At 49.5% G+C, this 25147-nt stretch overlaps 1 protein-coding gene across 6 annotated transcripts in view; it reads right to left on the bottom strand.

The window, feature by feature from the left end:
• LOC126536542 (uncharacterized) overlaps window positions 1-25147 on the bottom strand; it is a 470489-nt gene that overhangs the window by 17700 nt on the left and 427642 nt on the right. For 5 of the 6 annotated variants that reach the window (XM_050183554.2, XM_055074075.1, XM_055074077.1 and 2 more), the window contains 2 exons: window positions 9939-10043; window positions 7952-8089 (listed from right to left, as the gene is read on the bottom strand). In XM_050183554.2, the coding sequence (XP_050039511.1) occupies window positions 7952-8089; window positions 9939-10043 (243 nt within the window). The remainder of the gene's footprint in view (window positions 1-7951; window positions 8090-9938; window positions 10044-25147) is intronic. The other variant, XM_050183557.2, reaches the window with a different exon arrangement.

Genomic DNA, 25147 nt, shown 5'->3' with positions numbered 1-25147 from the left:
TTCCCTTCCTTCCACGTGAGGCTGCGCGCCGAAAAGTCGCGCAGCTATAGCGGACTACGTCGGCGCGCGAAGGGCCATTTTTCTTGTCAACGTTCGCGGCGATGGCGGCGGCATCGCTATTTCGAGTATCGCGCGCGCGCGCGTCCGAAAATCGGGGAGAAAAGTGTTGGGAGCAACCAGGGGAGGACGGGCGACAAAAAAACACAGCGGCTGAAGGGACGGCGCGCCAGAGAAGACAAAAAAGCAGGCGTGACGAGAAGAACAAAAAGAAGACGGAGAACCAGAAAAAGAAAGCAAGAGTCGCGCCCTGGTGCGTATCGCAGGAGAGAGGCGCGTGTGTGTAGGCTAAACTGAGCCGGGCCTGGAAGCAAAGAAGCAAAGCAACAGCTTGCGAGGTGACGGTGACGCTGACGAGAAGAGAGGAGCGCCCGGTGCACGGGGGTTTGAGGAGTGGGCGGCGGGGGGGATAGACGCGAAGGCATCGATAAGCACACGCCGAAGGCGGCGGCGACTACCCCGAGCGTTGACACTTCGACAGTTCGACATGTCTGCCTCCCTCCTCCGTCAGGGGTTTCTTTTCTTCTTTTTCTTTTCTCTTTCGCGTCATCTTTTGTTTCTGCCGGTGCTTCCTTTGGAGTCGCACTCTTTCACTGCTTCGTCTATTCGTCTTCGTTGCGCCGCCATTCGCCTCTCTCGTTTTTTGTTTGTTTTGTTTGTTTGTTTTTTCGCTGTGTTGAAGCAAGATGGCTGCTTAGCTGTAAAGGCAGCAGAAAGTCTACCTCTTGAGCGATCGCTCTGCGTGGGCGTTGCATGGAGGAGGCCACAACTGTCTCATACTGGGGTAAGAGAAAACAAACGGCGGACATAGATTGACACTGACACAAAGAAAAGCCAAAGTAGCGACCAGATTAGGGACAGTACCGTTCTGCCGTTGGGAAGAGTTAAGTGCACAAAAAAAGATCTTGGCACTTCCTGAAAGAATTCGCGAAAAAAACACGACGAATTATGTGCGTGCATTTTTCGTACTGATGCGGCGACGTGCAGTTTGTCTGTGCGCTAATGAACCGCGTCAACTTCCGCTAGGACACAGAAGGGCCTTCTCGAGTAACGACAAGAGCGATAGTGTTGGCAACGGATGCTGTGTCGAATGAACAAGACACCTCGTTCGATAAAACCGTGTTTTTTTTCCTTCTTATTTTTATTGGTAGCCCGTCGGTATACTCGCTATGCTTTATACCCTCTATACTAGCTCGCTAATACGTCTCGCATTCGTATAGGAACTGCTCTAGCCATAGATAAACTGCTTTGCAAATGCAGGCCTGCTTTCTTAGAAGTTTACGACGACTTTTTCTCTTCCATCGAAAGCGAGATATCCAACTAACGGCGCAGTAGTTCGCTGGCATCATGTTGAACGGCGCTTACTCCCACAAATCCCCACAATACGGAACAAGATAATATGCGGACCACAGTGCGAGCCGTTACATGACGGACGGCGGCTCAGACAACACGGCCGGTAAGTCAAGTCCAGAGAATGCCACCGAATAAATCTCACCAGTCCATGAAATCCGCCCCTCACGTTTCCCAGAAAGCAATAGACGTTCCAGTTGCCTTTCAATCTATCCACAGCACATATACCGACAAAAGAAGACAGTCAATGACTAAACACACAAAACATTGTCCCAATGCAGTGGCACAGTCGTTTTTCGCTCTTGCCCAAACGCTCAAGCCACGGCACTAACACACGCACACAGGCGCGCACGCAAGAACTGCAGCGTCAGCCGCAAGGTACATGCATTCTCGATGAACGCCCGGCGGGGCATTGCTTCGCCGTACGCTCTCTCTCTCTCTCTCTTTCGAACGAACGAACGAACGAACGAAGAGAGAAGCAGGAAGACAGCTTGGGGTCAGCAGGAGGCGCCGGTTTACTTCATTATTCAATCGCGCCCGCATTAGGCCATTAAATATTAATCGGCCAAAAACACGGAACTCGTCAACAATGGGGAAGAAAGCGGCGGGCGGCCGGAAGGGACCACACACACATACACTAGAGTGCTGGTGATTCCGCGTTAATACGGCATTATTGTGCCACCTCCGTTCTCCAAACCTTTCTGCGGCAGGGAGGCAACTGCGCGATTTCCCCCGCCACTTATGCAGGCGGAACCTTTGATTGCGCCGTTTGCCCTCGTCTGTACACTAGCGGGTCCCCGCATTTTTGCCCCCATCCCGCGCAGCCCAGCGGCGCGCCTCTGATTTACCGTCTTCATCTATGGCCGTATTTCTTGCCCTCCCCGACTGTGGCGGTTACTGCTGTGCCTCAGGATTCCTAGCCACACGCGCGGTTCTCTCTTCGTGTTTATCGCGTGTCTCGTTTCCTCGCTCTCAGCAGGGAAGGGTGTTCTCATCGGAGCACGCATTCTCTTTCAACGTCTGGCGTGCATATATATATATATATATCGGCGTTGCAAGAACAAAAGCTATCGGGTTACAACTTTCCAGTCAGGTGTAGCGTGTATCTCCCCTTTCGAGCTGAAATATAGAATAAAGCGCTTGCCTTTTGGCAAAAGTAGATGCAACTATTGCATCTTACGTTTCTTTTTAAATTTTTTCCACATTCTACTGTACTCACTCTTGGAGCACGATTTCAATCTAGTAACCTAAGTTAATCTCCTTGCACTTGTCATTGAACATAAACAGGATGAAAGCTTCACGGAAGCATCAGCCGCTTAAAATAAGAGCGAACCTTCGTTCCTACGATGAAACAAACAGCAGGCCTCCGAAACCAATGGCCTGACGCAAGCTCTTGCTGCAGTGCATGGAGTTCGTGAGGCGAAGTATCGGTAGAGGCTACGCACAAGGCGAATGCAGCATGTTTCGTTTAGTGAAACTGCACTCATACGCAGCGTAGAGGGCATAAGGAGACATTCGGAGGAGAGAGAGTGCGTGTGTTCGGAATTAGGGGCGGGCAGACCCACCAGGCATCGTGATTTTCTGTGGGAAAAGAGTAAGACCCGATAAAATGCTTGTTTCGCGAATGCAATGCCTTACCTACGGGTTATCCAAAAACCTAAAGGGCAACTATGCTCACAATGCGCCTGACAACCAGCAGAGCTTTCTGTAAAAAAGTCAATTGATTGCATTCTGTGCCGCAACGGGCACTCTTAACTTGGGCCTTCACTCTAACACAGCGAAAGCTAGGTTTTGTACATTGCGTAATATTCCAGGAAGATTGAAGGGCGGCCGCTACAATAAAGAGCCTGGAAGACGGAGCGTTACACAGGGGCCGAAACAAAACCAGCCACGAGCAAGTATATTTATATATAGGTAAGTAACGGGCGCATAAAAGATTGAGCAGGTGCAGAATTTCGGCAGCCTTCTATTTAGAAGAAATGCCTGGCGTCAGGTCACGCTTGAAACGCCAAGAGAAAGCTGATATTCCCAGCAACGGACCGCAAACACAAGAAAAGCTTTCATCGCCGTCTCATCGTAAACGTCAGCGCGCACTGACAACGAAATAAATATAAGCGAAATAATAACGAGCCACGGCGTCCCAGAAATAGCAAGTAAAGGACACAGAGGAGATGAAGGAAAATGTGGTCTCGCAAGGGAGAAAAAAAAAAAAAGTAAAGTACTCGCTAAAGAGATAGAGGCGGCCGGGCTGCTGTGCATGACTGACTGAAGGCCATTCAGGCGCCCAGCGTCGTGGGCGAGCCAAACAAAAGCACCGGTGAAAGCTGACACCGGCGGGTGATGCATGATGATGGCGCTTGCTTGGACTGGTTGCGTTTTGTGCGACCCATCTGCCGCCGCGTTCCTCAATGTTTATGATCGGCGCTGTGCAGCCGCCTCCGTAACGAGAGAGCACCCTCCACGGGCGCGCGCGAAAGGACAAACGCGCGCATGAAAGGCAACGCGCCCTCTCACAAAAAAAAGAAAGAAGAAGAAGAAAAAGCACACCGGAAGCCGCAGCGCTCTCAGCAAAAGTGGCAACGAGGACGACGACGCAAGTCCGGCGAGGTAGCTATCCGTGGAACACTAACGCTACCCTTTCGTCTTGTCTTTCTTTCTCTTTTGTTTTCCATCAAATTAAAGTACGGAACCCTCTGAACACTACTACTACTACTACTACTACTACTACTACTACTACTACTACTACTACTACTACTACTACTACTACTACTACTAGCTTGCCAGTACACTGGAAAGCGTCGAAGCACCCTTAATAAGCAGCTAAAATACATGTTTCTACGAACGAGAGGCCGAATTCACAAAGCTTTCCTTTCGTAAATGCTATTGGTGGTCGCCTTCGCTAATAAGATGTACAGCACTACGAGTGGTTGGTACTTGCCCTTAAGAACAGTTCCAGCATAAGAATTCTTCGTGAATACCGGCCTATAGTTTCGTTTTCGGCATCCTGGACGCGGATGCGCTATGACGTCATGATACGTTGCCCCACTCTCTTCTTGCGATCGCTGGTGCTGCACGCGAGAGCAGCCAGAGGACGCGCGAGCAGCACTGCTGTCTGCGTCTCACGAGCAAGGACATCGTGCCTAACCTTATTGCTACGCGACCGCAGCAAATTTCGCTCTGTGTCACGACGTCACGGTAATGTCACTTACGCCAGGGCAACGTTTCAAGAGTATACTTTAACATCAAATCAATATATACTGTAGGCATGTCCCAACCTTCATACTTCTTAAGTGCCATCCTTAGACGTGGAGATAGCACGCGTTTAGTTTTGCTCTCAGCACACGCCCTTTGCGTCATGTAAGCCCGAGGGCACAGAATCAAATCCCAGCCGCGCCGGCCGCATATGGAAGGGGGCGAAATGCTAAAAACGCCCGCGCATACCATGCATTTCGTTCACGTTAAAGAACCCCAGGTGGTCGAAATAAATCCGGAGCCCCCCATTACGGCGTGTCCTCATAATCATATCTTGGATATGGCACGTGAAACTCCAGAATTTGTATTTTTGTTTATGTTGGTTAAACTCACAAGCGGCAGACTTGGAAGAGTAAGAGACTGAGTAGACTATTCCTAGGTGACTGGCTTTTCCGGAGACAATTCCGCTGCCAGTTTCGCCTGCTTCGGGAACATGGCTAAATACACTTGCTCGAAGCAGATACACACCTGTTATATTGCGCTGCCACAAAAAAGCGGCGTAAGTACAATCACTTTTTTTTTTGCGTAAATATTTCTTGTGCAATCTTGCGTGGCCCCATGTTTCAACAGCTCGAAACATTTTCACAAGCAGACTTTATTTTTTTCTTAAAACTCGTCGCTACATTTGTAAAATCGTAAAGCGAGCCCCAATTCGTAAACTTCAAGAAAAACTTTTTCTAGTGTTGGCAGGTAAACGCCTGTCCCAGATAGCGGATGTAAACCTCCGCGAACTGTCATTTCTTCCCATCCTTTTTTTTTTTTTTTTTCGTGCTCAAAACAGCTTACTAATTGACCCAAAGTCACTCATTCTAACGGAGCAGACAGGAGTCAATAGGCGCGCAGCCATGACAAGTTGTGTCCGCGTGCGCAAAAGTTTTTTTGCTAGTGAACTTACTGAAGAATTTGCGCACGTTTGTACACTGTACTGCGAGTGCTGCTTAAATTGCCAAAATATGTCATCATCGCTACTCAATCCTACACTAGTTCTCCCTCCCCACGCATTCCTCTATCACTAGCACAGAGTCGAAGGGCAGAAGGTTACTTCAGCGGCCGCGACCTCTACGTCTTTCTTTTACTCAAGCTTTCTTTTCTGTCTTTAATTCACTTGTTTCTCTTCACACTCGGACGCCTCCGTTGAGAAGTGCGCAAGCTCTCTTTTGAGGCTCGCTCACAACCACGAAAGCAGTAATCTGGACGAAAAAAAAAAAGACAATCGCTGCAGCGGTCTCGCTTTGGGCACCTTTACAGCTCCCCCTTGGTAGCAGGCTCCCCTACCGGGCTGGACAGTAAAGAATAAATCTCGGCCCCATGGAGCAACCTGCCGTGGCCACGAGAGCTCGCCCGCGTTCCCATGATTTATTGGTCGTTTCGAGGGGGGAAATATACCGCAGGTTCACCGGTCAACTGTGCGCCAACGCTGTCCGGCCGAGAAGTTCATTGTCGTTTTCTTTCGCTTTCTTCCAGATCGCCATCGTATACGAAGCCGCCACCTAACGGGCGAACGACCTGTCCAAGGAAGGGTGCTCTTCTCTCTCCACTTTGCGTCACCACCACCTGCAGACAATGTCCGTGGTTCTCGATCGGTCAAGCGACATAGCTGGGCTCTTTCTTGACCGCGCCGCGGTGAAACACCGCCCACGATGTCCCTCTGCGGGGCTGCAACAGCGAGGCTTTCACGAGGAAAAGTAGGAGGACGCGACCACCGCCACTGACCACGGCACGGGGTTATACGACGTCCGATTAAGATCTCCGCGGCGAAGCCTGAAATTCCTCCGCACAGCGCCAGTGGGCAGAGAGGCGAGACGACCGTAGCAAGCGACTTCTGGCCGTCTCGATACGACGGAACGCCGATACTAAAGGACGTCCCTGATTCATATCGGGGGCAGTCATCGAGAGTTGTATTCTAAGGAAGAACGTTATACGGGCTCCAGTACATATATATATTCTAGTCCCTATGATTGGGAGAGCAGGGCCGCGGAGAGCGGGCGTGCTGTTGTATATACTGTCTGCGCGGAATTCCGCTCTCTGTGTGCGTCTTTAGAGGTGCCCCTTTGGTGAATACGACCTACAGCTATAGCGGACGTTACGCAGTGTTTCGACGTTCGGCCTTTACGGCGAAAGGGCGGCTGTTGCAAGGGCAAGCTGCAAGAAACACGGTCGAAACACGCATCGTGACATTCACCGTACATGGTTTACGACCGTGCGCTGAAGTATACATTGCAATATCATAGCGCGGCCCCGCACTTTGCTTTGGTCTCAATGATTTAGCGCCTTGGTATGTTTACAACTCAGCCGCAGATCTTCGCACGGAAAAACAGAATCGCTAAGGCGAAAGATCATTATGTGTCGCGCTATGGCACGAGGCATAACGACCTAATCGTCCACCCCGCAGTCTCGTCCTGTGGCCACAGTGAATCTGACGACGCAGCGCTTGATTTTTATGTGTCTATCACTTCGCGCAGCTTGGCGTGCCATAAAAAGCAAGAAGAACTGAACATGACTCCTCATGAATGTTCATGAGGACCTACCCCGGTTCTGTTTAACGATCTTAACTGTAATGCTATGAACAGCTGCCCGTCAACGTGACCGACAACTGGTGTCACTGAGAGTGGGCCAACCGAGGTGATGGACAACTAGTGTCATTGTTATGCCTACAGGGTGGGTTAAACCGTGCGAGTCGCTAGCATTGCACGTGCCCCTGAAAGAAAGGTATGGCGCAAGTCAAACTCTTCACGCTACATGCAAACTGCAGCAGAGACATCTGTAATGCAAGTCCATAATGCCGTCAAACCACGTAATTTCGAGAGCTAGCTCGTTCACAGGCATGCCCACGCTGCCATGCGATGCGCGCTACGCTCTCTACGTGCTCAGGAGAAACGCCGCAACTATATAGGCGTTCAATATCTCAGCACTCCCGTACAATACACGTAGGAGTACTGCATTCACCGTAAATCACGGAGTAAACGTAGCCAACTTCAGAGAACTTTCATGTATAGCAAAGTAAAGCAAGTTAACGGACGAGTTGGTGCATGAAGACGAGCCCGAAGTGGTACTAAAACAAGGAAGACGACAGGACAGAGTGCAACTATACGGTATTGTAAACCTCCCGCTACTGTTTGCCACAAACACATATCATAAAGCAATTGCATAGAGCGCCACCGACAGGCAACGCGATCATGCCGGAGCAAGCAAACGGTTACCGCGCATGCCCAGTCAGCCAAGACAGCGGTGCGAGGAAACGTGCGGGAACGTCCGTGCTCAACTTCGAAGCGCGTGCGCCTAAAATTTTTACCGTGGGCGGTGTATGCGCGGCCGTGGGCGACGAGACGGGCCTCGTTGGCACCCGGGGCAGTGCGGCCTCCAGCATGGGCATCAGCAGAAATCCTTTGGACACCGAAGCCGCGGCCATGTACTGACCACTGAGCCGCGCCTGAAGTGGAGGCAGTCGGGTAGAGGTGGGCAATGCACATAACGCGCGCGCGAAATACGAATGTATTTTGTACACATTTGTATACAAAATGTATACATTTGTAACAAAAATATGCGGTTTCATTTTTTTTTTTTTTTTTCAGTGGTGTAGTTAAGCTTATCAATGCCTCGGCCTTATGTGGGCTAGACCTAGGGCGTAAAAAACAATTGCATGCGGTAAGTGTAATGAAACACTTATATCGGCTTTTTTCTTTAACTTTTCGTTCCGCATGGTCTCAGATTTTCTACCTGCGCCTCGCGAACATGGAAAGGAGAGTGCTTAGCTGCCAACATCTGCGCACGAGCACCGAGATTTGCCGAGTAATTTACGGTCGGGACTATTATTACAACGCTGTGCTGTTTGGGTTGAAGCAAAATACATGCCGAATCATCATTCAGCCTCACAGTATTGCAATAAAGTGTAGTAGGAAACACATAAGCCTGCAGTACCCGTCGTTCTGTTCGCACTGTCGTCCTGTTCAGTTCGCGACCTATCAATCGATTTCCTATTGACTCGAGGCAAAGGCGATCAACGATGCAACTTGCTGTCAACTGCTCGTGAACGTACGGCTCTTGGAACTATAGACTTCCGTCAACGGCTAATCCTTTCTTGAAATAAAACTTCTAAATTAGGCGATTTTCTATTAACCCTGATGATCTCCTGCGTCTGCACCTGCTCCCACCCTCCCATACAACATACTCACACGCAGAACTCAACCTCCGAAAGAAATAGCTGGCATCAGTTCCAGAAACACTGCGTACACTCTTCCCAAAGCAACGGCATCTATACATGGCTCCAGCGACGTTCACGCTACGCCTTACGGTCGTTTTCAGGTAGCTCGTCGCTTGCCACGCATCATAGTAAGAAAGATGGGCGTCAGGAAGGCACCAAATTTACGTACAATATATTTGTAACGCTTGCACAAACGGCACTGCTTTCAGTTTTGACCAACCTCGACACCGAGGTGGGTTCAGTACTAAAAGGCGACCGTCTCCGCGCGATCACCGTTAGCGTGCATCAGTCAACGGACATGCCAAACTATCGGGGTGCTAAACGTGCCTTCCGCAAGGGGCTCGCGGCACAGCTTTACGTGGCTGCCAAAGAGCAGTGGGTCGGCTGCGTGCACGCGGAACTCCACGCATCCACGCGAGCGCACGCGCGCGCGGTCTCCTCACAAGCGGCGACAACGCGTGCGTGGCGAAAGAGCCCGCGGTAGCATGCTGCAGCCAGCGGCGTATCGAATCAATAGATGTCGGCGGAGGAGGGGCGGCGGCCACCGCACCGGGAACCACGGCGGGACTGCATCGACAACTGCTGCCGCCACGGCTGTGGCAGAAGGGCACAGAACAACTGGGCCGAAGATGAAGGATGGCGGCCTCGAAATTAGCGCCTCCGCTCGCGGGGGCATAATTCTGCCATTAGGGAGACGAAAAACCATTTGTCACGGGAGTGGGGAGACCACGCAACGCGGACAAATAAGAAGCCCACCCAGAGGCCAACCGACCACAACCGCGAGGGCTTCGCCGACCGAGCCAACCCTCCCGAGGGATCGGCCGACGGGCCGAAGCTCGGGTTTTCGGGCCACGACGTCGGAACGCGCGGCGCGGCGGCATGCAGCATATACGAGTAAAGCGAGGCGGCGAGCACAACCTTAGTTTTCCCCCGTCGTCGCCCTTCGGCAGGCGCGATGTGCAACTCGCTACATCTCCTCTCGCGCGCAAAACACAACGCCGGGAGGGGGGTATGCAAATGACCGAGGCCGAAGCTCGGGGGCAACAAAATGGCGAGCCGCGCATAGAGCTGCACTCACTTGCAAATCGTGCAACTTCTGCTGCTGCTCGAGCAGTTGCTCTTGCTGTCGCCGCAGCTCCTCCTGCTGATGCTGGTTGGCCAGACCCTCCTGCTCCAGCTGCGTCTGCGAGGCACAAAAGGGACGAAACGTGAGACGGCAGAGACGTGGGCCGGACGTCGCAGCGCCCGCGGAACCGCGGCCCGTTCGTTCGCCGCGTGTGTTCGCGTAGTATGCGCTCGCCAAACCCGCGATAATGGCGACGGGGCAGACGCAGAGCAACGAGGCATCAAGACGGCCGTTCTCTTAGTTATCGCGCTGGCGGCTGCTCTTATTGCGCGCTTCGCGTTGCATTTCTCTCTGTTTGTGCGCTTGTGTCCGCGACGGAGAAAGCGGATCGGGCAGACATGCTCTTTCTGCACCCCCCGCCCCTCCCGCTCCGCGTCGCAAGCCCCCTTATGCTCTGCCGTGCGCGTGGTTTGCGATACGCGGTCAGGACCCCTCGCGCAGGGAACGAATGTGGCGGAAGCGCGCGGACTTTTGCTGCGCGCGCGCAAATACGACGGTCGTCGCACTGTATGCAGCATTACCTCGGTGACGGCAACAATAAACTCAAGTTAAGGCCCAAACGTGCAATGGCTTCCTGCTTACAGTGAAAAAAAATAATACCGTTTTGCAGCAGAAGCTGATAAGAGACCGAATTTCACTCGACACCATCCTTGAACAGGAGCTGCTGATAGTTACAGTGTGACCGGTGGTCCTCTTAGTACAATATGCGTGGTGACGAAAACCTATGCTGGAATCAATAACTAAACTGAGCAATTTTTTTTTTTCTCGCATCAATTCGATGTCATGAAACGTAGAAATTGTGGTGGGCTAGTTGACATTCAGAGCTCAAAAGCACTCTCTCACATCTGCGCAAGCACTGAAACACAAAAGTACCCCAAGACATTTGCACTGCTGCTACGTCACATTCCCACTCACAGTGTAGCCACATTGCATTTGTCACGCTAATAAATTTGAACACAACCTTAACCAAACATGTCATTCTTAGTGTCATGGTATTCTACACAATGCCACCGACTTTCGTTCCTGAGGTCGACGCAACAGCCCCGACGGCACGATGACGGAGGCAGCCTAATTAAAAAGGCGTAGACGGGCCGACTCTGATACCCGTTGCACATGTGTTATCGTAAACGTTTTAGTGCGATAGAAGCACCGACAATGACAAAATAAATGGGGCACATTTTTTTTATTTTTTTTTTTACATTTTACGTACGTGCTGCGGTCTCGTAGCGTGAGACAAAGGAGGCTGTGCACAAAAAAGTACATAGACAATTGTCATCACATAACGCAGACTATGCACAAAACTTCCATTGACTGAAAGTGTTACGAAATAAAACCGGGTGTCCAGCGCAAACATACAATCGATCAATAGGCAATTCCCGAGCAAATTCTTCGCTCGACGTTTCCCTTGGTGAACCATCTATGTTATTCCACTTCTTCTACACTTAGAGGAATGAACGAGAACTTGCGCCAATCCAACGCTGATTTAAATAGAACGATGGTTACAGGGGGTGACTGCGGCGAGTCCTGCGCGCATTGCAATCAATGGGCGTCTTTCCTACCCTTGTAAGTTGGCTGCCGGAGGTTTCACTCAAACATCCCAGTCTATTGACTTTCTTTCACTCTGTAGAAAAAAAGGCATGTGGTTTAAAATCCTAAACCAGTAATTTTCTTTTCCCCTGTGCACATTGCAATTTTTTAAAATTCTTTCAGCTGGACTTCTCCTTTCACTTCTGCCATTTTCCTAATTCTTGTATAACTGTACTGTGCAGGGATTCACTAGTGTCACATATATTATTTAATTCTGCGCTAAGTGCCATGTTACAGCCTATATTGTTAACCTTTTTCAAAAGCCACTAGTGCCAACTATATTTTAGTCTTTAACAAGTTAAAGATCATACTTTATCCTACGCTTATACGCTAATGTTTCAAACTTGGTTCTACGTCATTGACATTAAAATAGGGTCCTGCAAAAGTAGGCAACTCTGTTTCAACCTTTATAAAAGCGCCCGGTAAAAATTTCGATGAATCGTTTAATCCATTAAAAAATCCTGCGTCGAAAGCGATTAATCAGTTAAAGGCTAAAATGATGAACGATTAATCATCAATCGAATAAGAAAAATTAATCGACCATGGCTATTTGCTCGGTGCGTTTCGGTACGCGTTATTACTGCATGGCTAAAGCTCCGTAATGTGCAGACAACGCAATACAGCCACATACCCGCACTTTCGGTAGCGTCAATCTCGAGAGGTTTGTTCGCACACTGTTCAGGCAAATCGGCATGGCTCAGCGGTATCCGTGGCAAGGGCAGTTCGATAGAGGCACAAAATGTCGAAGTTGCCGTCGATGGGACGCACAACTAAGTGGTTGATTCCGCGCGTCTGCCATCGTGCTGTGCCAAGCAGATCTGACCCACGAAACATGTCGCCGCGTATGCACAGAGAGTGCCGTGAACAAGAGAGAGAGAGAGAGAGAGAGAGAAAGAGGGAGGGAGGGAGGGAGTCGACAATATCCTCAGCTTTCTTTCTTTCTTCCTACCGCCATAAATAACAACGGTCGCTCTTTCCACAATCGGATGCGAGCTAACGAAGACGCCACGCTCGGTACACGTGGTTTCTGCTTTACGCACACACAGCGACTTTTCGCGCTTGTTCAAAGCACAAGGACGACGGTGGTGCGACCTCTCGGCAAGGTCAGCTAAAATTAGAATGCATGAAGGAGTTTTCAATAAGTTGTCGACAATACAGGATCCTCCCGACTGGGGACGAAAAAGAAAATGGAACCATAATTTCGCATCCGGAGAATTCGCGTCCGCAGAAGTCTACGACGACAAAAAGGACGACGCGGCGGAGCAAGTTGCGGCCTGGTGAACAAAGCCACATGTATTCGTGTCTCGACGAAATGAGTCCCGTCACAGGACATCGCGAATCGTTTCCCTTGTGGTGAGGGCTTGTCCACTCGCAAAATAGGAGCGAATTTCAGCTTCTTCTATTCCTTCTCCCCATTTATCTCCTTTTGTCCACTCTCCCCCCTTCCCTACCTCCCCCCCCTCTCTCCCTGTTGTCGCGGAGCCGTGCACCCGCGAGGGCTGCAGAAGACAGCGCCAACCTTTTCTTTCTCACGACGAACCACTTCTCTCTCTTCTGTGCATTTTCTACAGGCACGCACAACGCGCTCACGGTAACCAGCGGACTCGCTGGTTTCCGGGAAACGACAAGAATCGTGTTCTCATACACGCGATATGCGCCTCCGATAAGTCCGAGCAGCTTAGCAAGCGAAGTATCTGCACTTCAAGGATGAATTGTATGCATCCACGGTAAATGAGGGGAGATCTGGAACATTGCATTCAAGTTAAAGATTCTAATTAGAGATTGACTTATTGCATTGTGTACGTCGTACATGGCAAGAAAAGGAATAACTGCCACATGTGAGAACTGAGACGCGAGCCGCTTGCGCCTCCTCCGCGGGCTGCGCAGTGCCTCCACCGCGAATTTTTGGCATGCAAGTAACTTGCGTCTCGTAAAATAAGCCTCTACTTAATTAGTTGGTTGTTGCGACCGTATATTTGTAAACTGCCGTTAATTACCGCTTCTGGATACGTAATCGAAGTAAGGAAGTCATGTCGTACCGTTAGGGTTCCAGCAAACCACCGTGACGCACCCGAGAATAGAACATCCGCTTTAGTATAATACAAAGTGCTGGCTGCAGGTGGATCTCGAGCGCCTCCTTTCATAAGAATTTGACAACAGTTCAGTGTATCATCATCCAGAAGACCTATGGCATACCCATGTACAGGTGTCCCAACTGTCATGCATCAAGATTTAAAAATATTCAAATGCCACGTAGCTGGACAGAACCAAGGTGATGTTGTTTGTCGTCGCTTAGGGACACTCAGATACGCAAAACTGCCACGCGACTGACCACTCGAGGCATTTGCGTGTATTCGCGAGCGTTTTTCACGCTCGGAAAAGCTTTTATGTAGCACCTATTGAGCAATGGAAAGCTGCATCGGGAGTTTCGTATGTTGCTCTACAATGTTCTCATTGACACTTTTCGTCTATTCATAATATTCGAGAAGTTCATTAGTAACGACTAATTGTATAGTTAGGTGGAATGAACAAAATAATCCGAGTATCTCCAAGCGACGGCAAACAGCATTACCTTGGTTCTGTCCAGCTACTTAGCATTTGCACATTTTTAAATCTTGGTGCGTGATAGGTGGGACACCCTGTATTATACACATCGCTGCTATTCCCTCGGCTCAAAATGTTTGGTCAACACGCGATCATGACAGTGTATCCAAAGTGTCCGGTTAAGGGCGCTTCCCGAGCGTCATTGTGCTTGAAGGGCTCGTGTTTCGGCTGCGAGAGATAACAAACACCGGAAACTCGCAGATAGCTGCAACGGTGTGGGTGAGGCGCGTGTCCTCGCGCGAGTTCAGCAAACGGGCACCCCACGTCTCTGGTCGTCTTCCTGCCGACAAGAAAGGCGCCTGGAGTCTATTAGCTTGAAGAGTAAACTGCTGGGGGAAAAAATGCTCGTGTCTGGTTATCCAGAACGGAAACGGCGGTTCGAACGCATGGTCATTCAAAACAGAGCCCAGTGCTCTCACAAGATGGAAACACTAACTTTCCTATACTGAAATGTGCAATATAAATGTAAGCAAGTATATATAGTAGACAATATAGAGTGTCTGTCTGTCCGCAAGCTTCTTACCGTTCACGGATAATCGGGTTACCAGAGCCGTAGACGGCAATGACATTATAGCAAAGCTGATAGCGACATCTTGTAATATTTTGTCAAACTACAACGCGTTTGAAAAAAAAAAACAGAAATGGCTGCAGGTTTAACGATTATGTCGCTACAAACGCTTTACAGAGCAACAGTTAAGTAGAATATGGTCTGTCATTGTGCTCTCAGGTTAGATTCTGCATCACACGATGTCACCAGCGCTATTGCTTCCACACGCCTCTCCCTTAAGCCGAATGTGACAGCTGCACCTGAACAGCGGCCAGAAGATGGCTGTAACCAAAACGGTACGTAAAAGCAAGGAGAAGAAAAACATAGAGGCATTACTTGGTATATTCACACAACCTACAGCGTCACTAACTCGGAGAACTTCGCCTCCAGTGCAGGGTGCATCAAGAGTACAAGCCAGCCACGTGCAGGATAGGTCATTGTACCGTTGGACCCACAAGCCATTGTGCATAGCGCGAAATTCCAAGAATTGACAGGCTCCCCACTTTAGTACACCGGCGAGCGTGGATAGGCGATTGACGAGGATGCGTAAATTGCTTTCACCTTCAACATTTCAGGCGTACACGCCAATACAGTCCTTACGGGAGAAGAGTCGTGCCATGGCCATTCAGGAGAAGGAGGAGGAAGAAGCATGTATTCAAGAAAAATGAAAAAAAAAAAACGTTACAGGCTTGCTTGTTGTCACGTTCACAGGAGTCAAGCTCGTCGCTACATGAACGACCATGGTCTACCCGCTTTATCAGGGACTATCGAGGACCACTTTATTGCAGAAATGCACATGTGAGGTATGGTATTTCGATTTCTTCTGAACGAATAGAAATATAGCGTTGCATGTGCTCAGACATCGCCTAGCGCTGGACGGTGGTGGTAGCAACTTTATTCCTAGCGCTGGATCTCTTTCGTTGTGCAGAGCCTGGTGGCCCCATCTGCCAAAAAACATGCCAACCAGCAACCCTGAAATTACTTACAATACGAAAAAAAAAAAAAAATCACCGACATCTTCCTTCGGCTGAGCCCCTTATATATACCATATCTATTATGATACTCCATAATGCGAAATTTGAACGCAGCTCTATACGTGAAAGAAGTATCCGTGTCAATATGTTGTATTATGATTATATAGGTACAGGGTTTATATTATAGGGGGGAAACGCAGTGAGTGGCAGGGCTGGCGAGGGCAATCTGTCTCGTGCGGCAGGTTGCAGACGGAGCGAAGGGCGGCGCGAGTGCCTTGCTAATTGAGAGATCGCGAGAGGCAGCGCGTGGGTTACGCATGGGCGCGATTCACAGCCGCAGACAGCGTCTTTCAATCCCCGCTACGCTCCGCGTTCGCTCTTTCCTGCTTCGTTGCGCTCGTTCGCTCGGTTACGCCGAGGGACGCTCAGCGCAGGAACTGGCGTCTAGGAGCTGCGCTCTAAAACAAAATTTCTGAAGCAGTCGTCTGGATATTGATCCTCTAAGAAAGCGTCAAACGCTGATAACGCGGTGCCACTGCCACAGTCAACTTCGTTTATCTGTGCCTTAGTTTTAGCTTCTCCGTGTTGCATGGTTGCTTTTGGGGGCCACGTGACTACGTTCGACGAAGGTGAGTGGAGCGGCGAATGGAAAACAGATGCCCAACTCTGACGGGCTAAAGGCTCCCATTACAGTAACTCTCAGCAGGTACACACTAGGCATCGCGCTATACCACGTCTCCTCTCGAGAAACGCGTCGGCAGAGGAGAAAGGGGAAAACTTTATTGTACCAAGATGCTCGGTTGCCAGAAGCTTTTTGTCCATAAAAAAATAGTTGCAGTTGCTTTTTCCCCAATCATAAGCGAGATGTCCCCGGCACGCTTGTCCGTGTACGCAATTGCTGTTCACGGAATGGTGGTTTATCGAGTGAATGAACGTGAGCAGCCGGGTTGGTACCGCCATCTTGCTCTCACCCCACCCACCCCACTTAATTCTAAGAGCTATTCATATCCACCTTATTCTTCCTCATCATCATCATCGCCAATATCATCATAACTCGTACCGCTTCGCAAACCGGTCGCACCTTCAAGGCCTCTCGAGCGACAGGCAACATGATTCTGCTAACGCGTGAAATTTAGTTTCGCCGAGGCCCGTCATCTGGCTCAATCAACACTCTTGCAACCAAATTTTGCCTTACTGTACATGCTTTCAATTCCTCCTTCGTAAACTTTCGATAGGGGCGCTCCACGTAGAGTCGCGGTTACATTATACTGGCTCGCCGCGGTTAAAGCTTCTGCGCCTAATCTCCGGCTGACGGCGTTCGCCAACACGCGGAAGTACTACGTACACAAGCCGCGGGCGCGTCCCTCCACGCTGTCACGGGTTCATTTCGCAACAGAAAGCGTCCAACGGGCTCCTCGAGTCAGTTAGCAGTTATTAATTGGCTGCTCCGTCTGGCTGAGAAGCGCGTTCTTTTAATCCGTATGGCCCTATACGGGCCAGGATTCACCATTAGAGCGATCACAACTTCCTGTTCGCCAACCGCGCTTGCCGACAATCCGTTTGACAGCGCAGCAGGGTGCGAGCAAAAAAAAAAATAATAAAAGAAGTAAGAAAGCACGTAATAGGACATAAAAAAATTAAGAAGGCGAGACAGGCGAGCTTTAAAGAATCGATCGATAGTAGAACACTCCAAAAGAAAGCTAAGAAGCGGGCCGCATCAAAAGCGAAGCTCTTGGTTCGCAGTATGGCGGTGCGGCGCGGCATCGCTTGGGTGACCGGCTCGCCACGCCGTGGGTGAAGCGACACGTTAGTTTCATTTGTCCCGCAGCCAAAGGTGTTCCGACAACGCGCGGCGCTGTCCAACGCTCATTGGCGATTATGGAAGGTGCCTCCTCCTCCTCATCCTGCGTTCTGGCTGCCGCTGCTGCAGCGAGTCGCGGCGGCTTTTGTTGAGCGAGCAAAGCAGCTCCGGGTCAAACTGAGTGCCGCCGGTCCTCTCCTAGTTTCTTTTTCCCTTCAATTTCTCTCTCCATATATTTTTGTTTCTTTCTTTCTTTCCACCGTTCAACGATGCGGCGTGACCACTCCCGGAGCGGATTTGCGTACAAGCAGCAGAGCGGCATTGCGCACGGTACGGCACCCAATTTGGTACGGCGCCGCGGGGGGACGCGATCGCGGCCCGACACCGCCGCAAGAGCAGCGGAACCACACGGCGCGGCTCCAAACGGGGTGTCTTGTCACGACTGGACCGCGCGCGCGCGCGCGTTCGCCACGAGAGGGTCAGGCGGGTCGGCTAATGCCGTACGTGACAGAACTGGCGATGCGAAAGCGTGTGTGTAAGTGCGCGCGCAGCTTCGCCTTCTTACAGTTCACGCATGGTCTCTCTCGCACGCAAGCGTGTAGCGTGCGCGCGCATGTACCGTTTTGTGGCGACCCATCCTCATTACCTTTCATTAATGCTGGCGTTCGTCTTAAACTGTGCGCTGGTTGAGAACTCGTCACGAGATGCGGCCCGGGCGTGATCTGTTCATTGGTTTCCCAGCTGCTCATCACGTGCGACGTGCGATACGGTTTCCGTAGGAGGCAGATAAGATATGGGTGGCGGATGATAAAAGCTGCTTGCTCATCTGCCGACCTCTTTATCGAAAGTCAATGCGCATTGACAACACGGGCTCGCGTGCTCTGAAGGGCGCCTGTATTGCTTTTTTTATTTTCTTGTTTGCCCTTATGCCCTACTACATCCAGGAGGACCCTTATCGTGAAATCGCTTATCACATCCCTTAACGCTTGGTGACTTGATAAGTTGCTCCGCTTCACCGAGGCATCCAGATTCGTTCGCATGGCTGTTGCGCGTTATCTTGGCTCTTCTATAGACTTCGTATCTCGTTTGTTTCAAAACAGCTGGAGTCATAAACACCGACGTTGCAGGCTATCTGGCTGCCTTTACTAAAACGTCGTGTAGCAAATCTCGCAGAATACAACCAATTGACTAATTGCAAACAATGCCAGAGTGAACTATATCCCAGAAGGCTCCTCATTTCCGCAGGCTTTAAACGTCGACAGCTCATTTAGAAAAAGCCCGCATGCATCTAAATCAATCGTGCTCGCAGCCGATGCGTTGGTGTCCACCAAGTTTCCTGTTTCTATTTATTATGATATTATATTATCACCAAGAATCTTGGGACAACTAGAACGCGTTCAAAAAAAAAAATGAAACAAGAAACGTACGGGCCATGACAGTGACGAAATAAAAGGATTCTCCAGATGCCAGCGCACGGTGCGCTGTGGTCAGAAATGCAACCTGCATGTGCGAGCTCGTATGTGCAAATAATTATGCGTGACCACCACAACGCATTCCTTATTCTCGGTTACCCTTCAGCTGCGCAGCGTTTCAATGTTTATGTTTGTCTGTTTCCGACCACTCTGCAGTGTATGCTTGTTGTATTCTCGTCGCACCAGCACGTATGAATATTTCAGAGAGTTCGCACAAAAGGTTTCAAGAAAATCGAGCTTTATCGGTACTATCGCCTCCACACAAACTTGAAAAAATCGAATTATGGGGGTTTACGTGCCAAAACCACGATCTGGTTATGAAGCACGTCGTAGTGGGGGACTCCGGATTAATTTTGACCATGTGGGGTTCTTTAATGTGCACCTAAATCTAAGTACACGAGTGCTGTTTGCATTTCGCCCCCATCGTACATAAACATTCTTGCGCAATCGAACAGTACTGTGTTAGGCAAACTATTAAGAAAGAACAGTGTTTCCGGGTCTCGCAGGCCGTTGCATTGATGCAGATGTCCTCCACCGGTGACAAAAATCTCGTGCCTATTGTGAGACGTACGGCGTCTTTAGCCCAAATTACGCGGACGGTGAAAAACGCAAATGATTAGGAAAGTTGGTGAACATGTGGTTTCAGCCTTGCGTATTGACGATGAAAGCTGCCGGTGTCTCCCTGGCCCCTGACAACCGATGCTGAGGGAGCCAATGCAGTGTCACAAAAGAAGACAAAGAAAGCATCTGCGACGGAAACCATGGGTGGCGATGGCTTTAAAGGAACACGAGTTTACAACGAGAAGAGAGAACAGCAGCGATACAGGCCGATGGCAAACAAACAAGAGCAAAATCTTAAATGCTTACAGCGCGCGCAGCCTGCAGGCGATAATACATATATATCGTTACACAATCTTTCCGTGCTAGCACACAGTGCTGCATTTTGGCTTTCAAGATAACCCGTCCTGTCGTGATATACCCTGTATAACTGCGAACAGCTACAAGCTGCTCAGTCACAGTATGATTTCATTCTGGAACCACAAAAATAGTCTATACAGTTGAAATGGCTCCCATAAGGTCTTATAAGAGCCCAGTTTGCAGCCCGCAGGAAGAAAAAAATTTAAGAAACCTTGTTACTCAGACATATGCAGGAGAAAGTATACGAGATATAACAGGGTAGTTTCAGCCTTGTGTCGCATCCGTTCCTCTTCTATTCATGCAGAATTCATATCAGCGCGGTTGAAAACGTTTTACAAACTCCTTCGTCCTCTACTGTAGCTCAACTAACGTCTTTCGCATTCCATTGAAAGACATGTTGCGGGCGCCCAAGCGTTTGTGCAGAGCGTACGATGTTCTCTCTCTGTTTCCAGACTGTTAAGCGTTATTCCAATATAGGGGTATTCCTATTACCATCTATACCATCGTCTAGCAGACGTATATAGACGGGAACGTCGGCGCCGATAGCAATATCTTGTGGCACCGTGTTCGAACGTTTGTTGATTAATGCGTCAGAGACGTATACATGTTGCCTCTCAAAACAATAACATTAACAGTATGTAAGGGAGTCAGCAATACTTTCATGGTGGTTATGTCTCCGCTAACACATTTGCACCAGTAAATAACCTTATAGCGGCTTATCGCAAGAAACGAATGTTCCGACCACATTGATAGTGTCAAATCCTGTTGCCACAAGCAATGCTGCTGTTGTCTTCCGCCTCTCGAGAGGTGGAAGGCAGGAACGCATCACAATTATAAATGTCAACGTTAATACTTACGCGCCGAGCTGATGAACAACGCTGGCGAGAACTGCTACATAAAGGCACTTTTCTTTTTTTGCTATACCTAACATTTTTTGTGCTGGCATCTTGCCATCTGTGACACTAACAAATAGAATAAACTTCCCCGAGACATGAGAAATCGAGGTTTAGCTTGCTCGCATATGTATCGGCCTTTACAGAATACAAAGCTATATACCGGACGCGTCGACGGCAGTAGCAACACTAGTACCAACGTCCTGTGACGCTTTATCTAACTGGAACGTGTTAGAAGGGCTTTTGTGTTGAATGGGTGTTCTTGTCGAAATAAAATTGAAAGAAGACAGCACGTTAGCAATGATGTCATTGTCCAAAGTTCGCACCAGCAGCTAAGTAAAATACGGCAGGTCACTGCTGTAAGAAATCTGCGTCTTCTCTGGTTACGCATCACAAGATGGTGTTACCGACGCTGCTGCTTACATATAGTAAGCAGCAGCAGTAAACCCGTTATTGCGTAAATTGTCGAAGAGGCTAAAACTAGGAAGTTTTAGCTTGTCCGCAAATGTATTGCCCTTTGCGGAAGACCAGACTATACCGGAGACGCGAACGTGTGCAGCTGGGTTAGTGGCGCCGCCAGGTGGCACGGAGTGTAACCAGATAGGACACAAAGCTATATTCTTGCCGTAACCAACCATATTCTATACTTATCTGCTGGAGTAAAGCGTCTGCAGTGATGTAATCGTTAACGTGCAGCCGTTCCTTTATTTTTTTTCTCGGTCAGGAACACCCATACGGGACACGAAAACGTGTCTAAAGTGTTCTGGTTGAGCCGAGCGCCACAAAATGTCGCTGCCAGCGCTTCTGCATTAAGCCCCTCTATTCTATATGTGATTGCAGTTCACGTCTTCGAAACTCTCACTCTCTCCCATCTCGATAAACCGTAGCGCCGTAAGTGCACACGCCGGAGATATGCGACACGTATATACTGTATAGCGAGTTGTTCGCTCGTAGTGCGCAAGCAAGACGGAAGCGCATCCCAAGGGAAACAACGGGAGCGCGCGTCTGTGGTGGGGAGGAACAAAGCCGGAAGCGAACCAGCCACGGGGTTAACAACGAGCAGAAGGACGGGTAAACGACGTCGGTTCTCCGGACAGACGAGAAAGGCCACGCGCTCGCTATGGGAGAAGCATGTAGCGTCCGGGGTGGCGTTCCTCTCACACAACGTCCGCGGAAGGAGCTGCTGGACTCCGAGCGTGTAGCTCTCGAGCGCCCGGTGCATGCATCAAGAAGCGGCTGCGGCGAAGAAGCGGCTCTCGGGAGAGCGCCTGGACAGTGTTCGCGCGTGCACGGCGTCGGAGAGTGGCCTTTGTTTACCGGCGCCCGGCTATTTCCAGCTCGTAATCTCAATGCGGCCAGCGAGAGGGGAAGGACCCCGCGGCGAAGTCGCGCTGTCGATCCGTACACACGGCTGCGAATGCGCGCATGGCCCGAGCACTGTGTACCGGCTATTGTATGGTCGGCCAGACGAAAAACTCGTCCCGTCGCGCTTGGCAAATGACCGACACCGCGACAACTTGGTCACGTCTTTTGTTTAATGGAGGTGTACAGTTGACCAAAAATTGACATATCGTCGGTGCGACTTCTGGATCTTCCTGCAGAGCTGCTGCCGAGGTTTGAGAATATAATTCATCCATGCGCCCCCGAAATGTGATTCTTTCAACAGATCACGTAAATATCGTGTCTATAGCAAACTTCTTTCACGTCACAAAGTCATGTTTATATTTTCGCGGTCTGTGCACTTGTTTATCAAAGTTGAAAGTACAATATCTAGCCAATAAAAGGTAAACACAAGCACGCACAATATTTCACGAGATCTTAAAGGATCCCTGAAACGGTTCGGACAAATTTTGTAGACGCTTAGGGTGCAGCTTCAGTAAAACGTTCGCGCCACAATTTAAGTGAAGCGTCTCATATTAAGATAGATACGGAAGACTACAAGTCACCCTCCTCCGTAGCCATGCTTTTTCTCCTCAACTCGTTCGCCGAGTGGTAGGGACTAAGCTCTTCCTTTAACGGCTCTGCGTCATCATGTGACGTCGTGTCGTCTACTTCCGGTTATCTTGGAGTCAGAACGCGAAGGCTCTCCAACTATAGTGTACTAGATTACCTCCAGCGTCTCCTCCAGCGGCCTGGCCATCGTTCCCAAGCGAGAGCTATCCAAGCAGCGTGCGTTGCGAGCATTGTATCGTCCAGCCGAGTTTTTCTGTTGTTAACCACAGGCGAGATGGGCGTTTTGACGGATGGTCGGAGGCGCAAACTATAGCCCCTCCATACTATACTACCGCTGTGATGAAGGAGCTTTGGCGTAGACGTACGTAAGCGGTCTGATCGGTCTGCACGGTCCAGCTACCTGGTGGCGCAGAGCTTAACCAGCTAAACACAGAGCTAATTTTGCTGTAAGCAAGCGCAAAACATTTTAAACATTTAGGAAAACAACGTGTTCACGATTACGCTCCTGCCAAAAGGTTACACCAGCGGCAAAGTAGAATACACTTTGTTACTGCTATATTATATTAGCTCTGTGTTTTGTTGAGCTCTGTGCCACTAGGTGGCTGCACCATGCGGGCCATTCACGTTTGCGCCTTCGCTCATCACGTAAAGCGCCCAGACCCGGTCCGCTTGCGCTTGCGTTTACCCGAATACCGGACACGCGGAACACTAGTGTAGTATATAGCAATCTTTCGGCGTGAAGTGACGGCCGCAAACGCGTAAATGCTGGTGCCGATCGGATACCGACAACCAGCGCTGCAGTCAATCTGCTCGCATGTTGCCTTGCAAAGGGGCACGATGTAACAGCTTGACATGTCGCCGATCGCTATGTTTGAATGAAGCCCACAACGCGGAGGCGAACAACACGGAGCATGTTGTAACACAAGCAGACGACACTTAATTTGCTGTGTGCCAGAAGTGCTTCAGTGTAGTGAGAAATTGTCCGTATGCATTCTTTTTCTGTTACTTTCTTTTTCATAGAAACAAATTAACTAACATTCTAACTATTAAGAACAATGTTCGGTCACCATAAAGTTGCAAAAACGTATCGATGACGAGCCCTGGGCAGCCAATCGGATAGCTCGTCCTACTGGCATCACGGTCACCTCGCGTCACCTGGTCAGGGGCGGCTGAAAACTTAGGGTCGTGGCATGTTGAGATCGGTAGCGATGTGCATTTTAAACCCGTACAATAAATTGCACGCTTTACGCGGAGCACTTAGATGTGTCAATTAATGATCAGAAGATCCTGTCCTAAGGACTAATTACGTTTGTACAAAATCGTAGAAATCGTTTCTGGGTGATTTTTTAACATGCCCCAGCCTAGAGCTTTATTGTAATACTGCCAGTTCTGCGGTGCGCGAAAAATTATTTGTACATAAATAATTTTACTGCAGTGGTTAAAGTGTGACATTCAATACGACAGACGTTAGTGATACTGAATTTCAACAAGACGGATAAAAAGAACAAAGAATGCAGGGGTCGGAAGCCTTTGGCGCGCTATATTCAGGGGCGCTATCCTGCGCCCCTGAAGGAATGCTGGACAGCAGTGTGCGGTAGCACTGCGAAGTAGTGTGATCGCGCGACACGTAGATGGTGTCCTATATGTGTAGGGTTGTTCGTTTTCGGGTAAAACCCGATTTTACCCGATTTTTGCACCCCGAACGTGTTCCTAAAATATCGGGTAAAACCCGATTATTCCCGATTTTTGAAACAACTGTGCCCACGGAATTTCTGTGCCTCCAGTTGGCGCGCAGGCGAGAGGCGGCCAAAGCGGCCGACAAAAAACTCAAAACTGACCGTTGCCTCTCACTGCGAGTAATAATTAATTACCAAGGAAACGCCAAATTTTGCAATATTTTCTTGAAAGCAGCCCAAAATCTAGCCCTAATTGTTACCCACCGGTTAGAGCAAATCGAATAAATTATTAGTTTGCAAATTTAACCTGATAAAACCCGAATTGCGGAATTTTTCCACGATAAACCCGATTTGTCCCCTATTATCAAGCTGAAAAATAACGCCCAATTTTTACCCCCCGAATTTGAAAAAATATAAAACCCGAAAACGAATAACCCTATATATGTGTAGTGTGCCAACTGGATACTACTTTAGGTTCAGGAATGTTGCCAGATCTCCTGCCAAGCGGGTCAACGTTTACGCAGATCGGCGATTAACAGTGGCTTCTCAGAGCTGCCAGAGGCAGTGGCTCTACCCACATTTGCTGCTATTCTATTACCCACTACAAATAATTTAGAGAAAACTAGCATAGTCCTCGTCCATAATACGTGACAATATTTAGGCAAAGTCGTTTCAGGCTGAAATGTAGGCGCCGTTCAAACTGGAAGCATTGAATGCGCAGGTTACATACAAATAT

This window comes from Dermacentor andersoni, chromosome 4, assembly GCF_023375885.2.
Source record: "Dermacentor andersoni chromosome 4, qqDerAnde1_hic_scaffold, whole genome shotgun sequence".
Classification (NCBI taxonomy): domain Eukaryota; kingdom Metazoa; phylum Arthropoda; class Arachnida; order Ixodida; family Ixodidae; genus Dermacentor; species Dermacentor andersoni.
Note: the sequence above shows the minus strand (reverse complement) of the source record. Positions and strands in the feature narration are given on the sequence as shown.